Source organism: Delphinapterus leucas, chromosome 13 (assembly GCF_059928025.1).
Source record: "Delphinapterus leucas isolate spDelLeu-1000000601 "Yukka" chromosome 13, BTC_Dleu_Yukka2, whole genome shotgun sequence".
Taxonomy (NCBI): domain Eukaryota; kingdom Metazoa; phylum Chordata; class Mammalia; order Artiodactyla; family Monodontidae; genus Delphinapterus; species Delphinapterus leucas.
Window position 1 is genome coordinate 88363163 of NC_143141.1, and position 3809 is coordinate 88366971.

A 3809-nucleotide genomic window follows, 5' to 3' on the forward strand; every position below is an offset into this window, starting at 1 on the left:
AATCTTAAAATCATGTTCTGAAGTCTATGGAGTCTTTTGTCTTCTGATTCGCAGCAGTTTCATTTACTCCAGAAGTGTCTTGACATCTACAGACACGTAGGCCTCCAGAGTCCACATTTATTTGAATGGTCTACCTCTCAGGAGTCACCACCACAGCAATTCCTTGGTTTGAAATCCAACCCCAAAGCAGAGAACTAATTTTTCCTTGACGGACTTAGAGAAACTTCTGGGTTTATAAACTTCCCAGCCCCTGTCAGCTCTCCTAAAAAGCAGCAGCGGCCCTTTGCCCCTAAGCGATAGCCCTGACCACACATCCGATAAGGCACTTCTCAGCACACAGGTTTCCAACACTTAGGGGGTGATAGAAGGGATGAAGGAGGAGGGGTTAAATAAAATGGCGCGATAGAGACAGAAAGAGAATCTTAAAAATCATTCAGAGTCAGGTATTGACTTCAGACATGTTTATTATAATCTTATACAGTCTACATAAATTTGAACTTGTATTTATTTGGGTTCAGTTATATAACATAGCATAATAAAAATCAAAGCACTGGTCCTCTGAAATAAAGCAGGCAATCACCATTCAATAAACACACTTGATTTATTTTGTATAAAAGGGTTAAGTTTACAACTAAACTTTTATAAAAAGTTTAGCATGAATAAGTACATCATTACACTTTGTATGCAGAAATATACATTTCTGCCACTGTACAAGAAAACTCTAATTAAAGAGTTCACAAGGTTTCACTCAATATATATATATTTATATATAAACATATACACAGCATTCAGTAGGCTTGCGTCAAAAAGGTAATTTCTGACCGAAAGACTTCATTTAAGTAACTGAATACTGGATCCTTCTGGAATTCACGCTCCACCTTTGAAAAAAGGCAAAGTCTGCTTAAATTGGGCAATTCCTTGTGATTTTAACGTTTTCGCTCCCCATGGTGGGAATAGTATATAAAGAAAACCTTCCAACTGCAGAAAGGGCATTTAAAAGTCTTTTTCATAAATAACTAATATCACAGTCCATGTCAGAAAACACCCTGGGGAAGTTGATCATTCTTAGTTTTCCTTCCATTTTTAAAAAAGGTCCCTTTGACTTGTTCTCCTTGGGAAAGGGTTGAAAAGTGAGTTCAGCGCCTTAAAAGAGCCTGTGGAGTTGTTGTTGTTATTGTGCAAAGGAAACAAAAAGTCAGCGCCTGCAAAAGACTGGGAGAGAAGGGGGTGTTAGGAGATTTTAACCTAAGGACAGAGGCGGCAGACTGGTGCCAGGAGGAAGCCGCAGTCTGAACACTTAACCAAACACTCAAACGTTGGGCAAACCCCGGCGTCCAGATGCAACACACACACTCGGCCTGGACAGCGCAAATTCAACATTAAAATAGCAGAGACTCGGGGGGAAAGCTTCCCAACGCCATCTCTTATTTGGATCTCCAACGGCAGTGCTCACAGGCGCCAGTCTGCTTCTTGTAACAATTATTTGATTGAAAACAGCCCTTTCGTTAACAGATAGGGAAGTCGGAATCCCACATCACAGGGTCTGAGGCACAGGGCAGCAATGCTCGGGTTAGCTGAATCCCAGAGGGCTGCAGTTTTTGGGAAGGAGGATCCCTATGGAATTTGCGGCGATAAGATTAATTATATGGAGGTTAGTACCTCATAGTACCAGAGCGATAGCAGAAAACAGCCGGAGTATGTTACATGCCCACAGAAGCCAGTAAACATTTGTCTCCACCACCTTCTGAGTAAGTTACTGGCATCATTTTTTTTTTTAAAGGTAAATGTCGTGGGATTTTGAGTAACAGGAGCTAGAGGCCCCTTCATGTCTAGAGTACGTGTAAACAATGTACTACGTGTAATACAACGAAGTACACATTCATTTACCAAGCCAAAATTTTTACAGATACGCAAGTACACACGCACGCGCGCGCACACACACTCCAAGCGCCAGTTCAACGCGAGGCACAAGCGAACACTCACCATTTATTCAGCCACAGAGCGCTTTGCTGTCATTTGACATTAACTCAGAAGGGAATTCAGAAGCCTGCGAAAAAGGAGATAAGAGGCACAACGTTAGACAATCTTAAGGAGAAAGGGCCTTTTTTAAAACAGCAAGTTCCATTAAATACGTTAATGCTACATTCAGACTCAAAGACAGATGCATTAACAGGTCAGAACTTACCAGTAATTTCACGCACGACTCAATCTACACCATATTTGTAAATAATAATAATAAAGTTATTAGCTCATCTGTAAGTCACCGACTACGGCCGGCCGTCTGGACAATGGCTCTGCCAGGGGCAGCCCAGGCATCGCTGGGGGTGCGCGGCAGCGAGTGGGGCATCGGGAGCAGGTCTTACCTGAAAGGACAGGATGCTGATGTCCGTGTTTAGGGTGGTCAGCGGCGTCCTGGACGCCTGGCTCTGCCCGGGCCGCTGGTGGTGCAGGCTGACAATAGTGGGGTGCGAGTCCAGGGCGATCTGCAGGTCCAAGATGTAGTCGATGACGTGCTGCAGGATTTCCATCTTGCTCACCTTCTTGTTCTGGGGGATGCTGGGCACCAGCTCCTTGAGCTTGGAGTAGCAGTCGTTCATGTTATACAGCAGGCTCATCGGGTCGTCCACCGGGGTTTTGCTCCGGGAGATGCCCAGGCTGTGGTCCGAAAGGCTGTTTTTCCTAACGGACCTCACTGGACTGAAGGCTTTCATGCTGATCGCGGGGAATGAGAGACCGGGAGGAGGGAGCGGGCTGCCCCGGAGCTCAGTCCGCCGCCGCCGCCGTCGCCGTCGTCGCCGCCGCCGCCGCCGCCGTCTGCGGATCTACCTGCCCTCGGCACCGGGCTCGGCTCAGAATGAAGCTGAGAGCCCGGCCCGGCGGCTTTTATTAGGGCTCGCCGGGGCAACACGATCCGGCTTCCCTGCGTCCCCATTGGTGGAAGTCAGCGTGTCCATCAGGCCTGACGGGCTCCCTCATTGGCGGACGCAGGCGCGAGGCGAGCGCTCGGTCCTTCCGCGTTCGCAGCCAATCCCCGTGGGGTGGGCGGGGCGAGCGCGAGCCCAGCTCGGGTGGTAAATAGAGTACAGTAAGCGCCGGGCCGGAGGGGAGCGCAGGGGAGCGCAGGGGAGCGCAGGGGAGCGCAGGGGAGCACAGGAGAGGGGGAGGACAGCGGAGGAGAGGAGCGGAGAAAAGGGAGAAGGCGGTCTCGGACAGGGTGGGGGAGGGGGAGACGGAGACCCCGGGAATCTAAATAGTGCATCTTAATTCTACTCCCAATGGCTAGGCAGGACCCTCCCCTTAAGGTGTCCCCCGACGAAGCCTCTACACCTCGGAGCTCTCAGCATCCCTAAAATCACAGCGACACAGGCTAGGTCTGCAGCAGAGGGAAAGTCACCACCGTTCCCTGCGCCTCACGGAATGTCATCAAGATAGAAAGCATTTCTGAAGAAAGTGAAAACGCAAATAAGTTTGCCATCGACAAGTGACTTTTGTAGAGTGAGTTCGGTCTCTTAAGATAAGGAAAAGCTTTGTAAAAAACAAAACCAAAAACACCCACGCGCGCATTCAGCGACAGGTTTAGTGTGGGATCGTGCAACCCGGAGTGACGCAGGAGGCATTATTGTAAACTCTGTAAAATGAGTACTTATTGGAAACCATGCTGATCGCTAAGGAGCTCTGAGAGGCAAGACTCTGGGTTCCTTTTGTAGAACTGGGAAGGCTATTATAATGATCCTAGTAATCGGAAATCATTAGGAAAACTTGTACACTGAAGCTGTATTTATTTATATACCCTGCCCTTGAGAGGCTGC

General features: G+C 48.3%; 1 protein-coding gene across 1 annotated transcript; it reads right to left on the reverse strand.

Annotated features, from left to right (window-relative positions):
* Positions 1–446: 446 nt before the first annotated feature.
* Positions 447–2835, reverse strand: ID2 (inhibitor of DNA binding 2). Its single transcript, XM_022554156.3, has 3 exons — positions 2364–2835; positions 1984–2047; positions 447–1212 (listed from the first exon to the last, which is right to left on the reverse strand). Exons 1-2 carry the CDS (start codon positions 2709–2711, stop codon positions 1991–1993), a joined length of 405 nt encoding a protein of 134 aa, XP_022409864.1. The 5' UTR covers positions 2712–2835; the 3' UTR covers positions 447–1212; positions 1984–1990.
* Positions 2836–3809: the final 974 nt, after the last annotated feature.

Bases quoted from the DNA above. Each gene is read 5' to 3' on its own strand.
- ID2 (XM_022554156.3), bottom strand. From the start codon at position 2,711: ATGAAAGCCTTCAGTCCAGTGAGGTCCGTTAGGAAAAACAGCCTTTCG. The intron at 2,048-2,363 runs GTAAGACCTGCT...CCTTTTTCGCAG, and splicing joins TCAGCATCCTGTCCTTTCAG to GCTTCTGAATTCCCTTCTGA.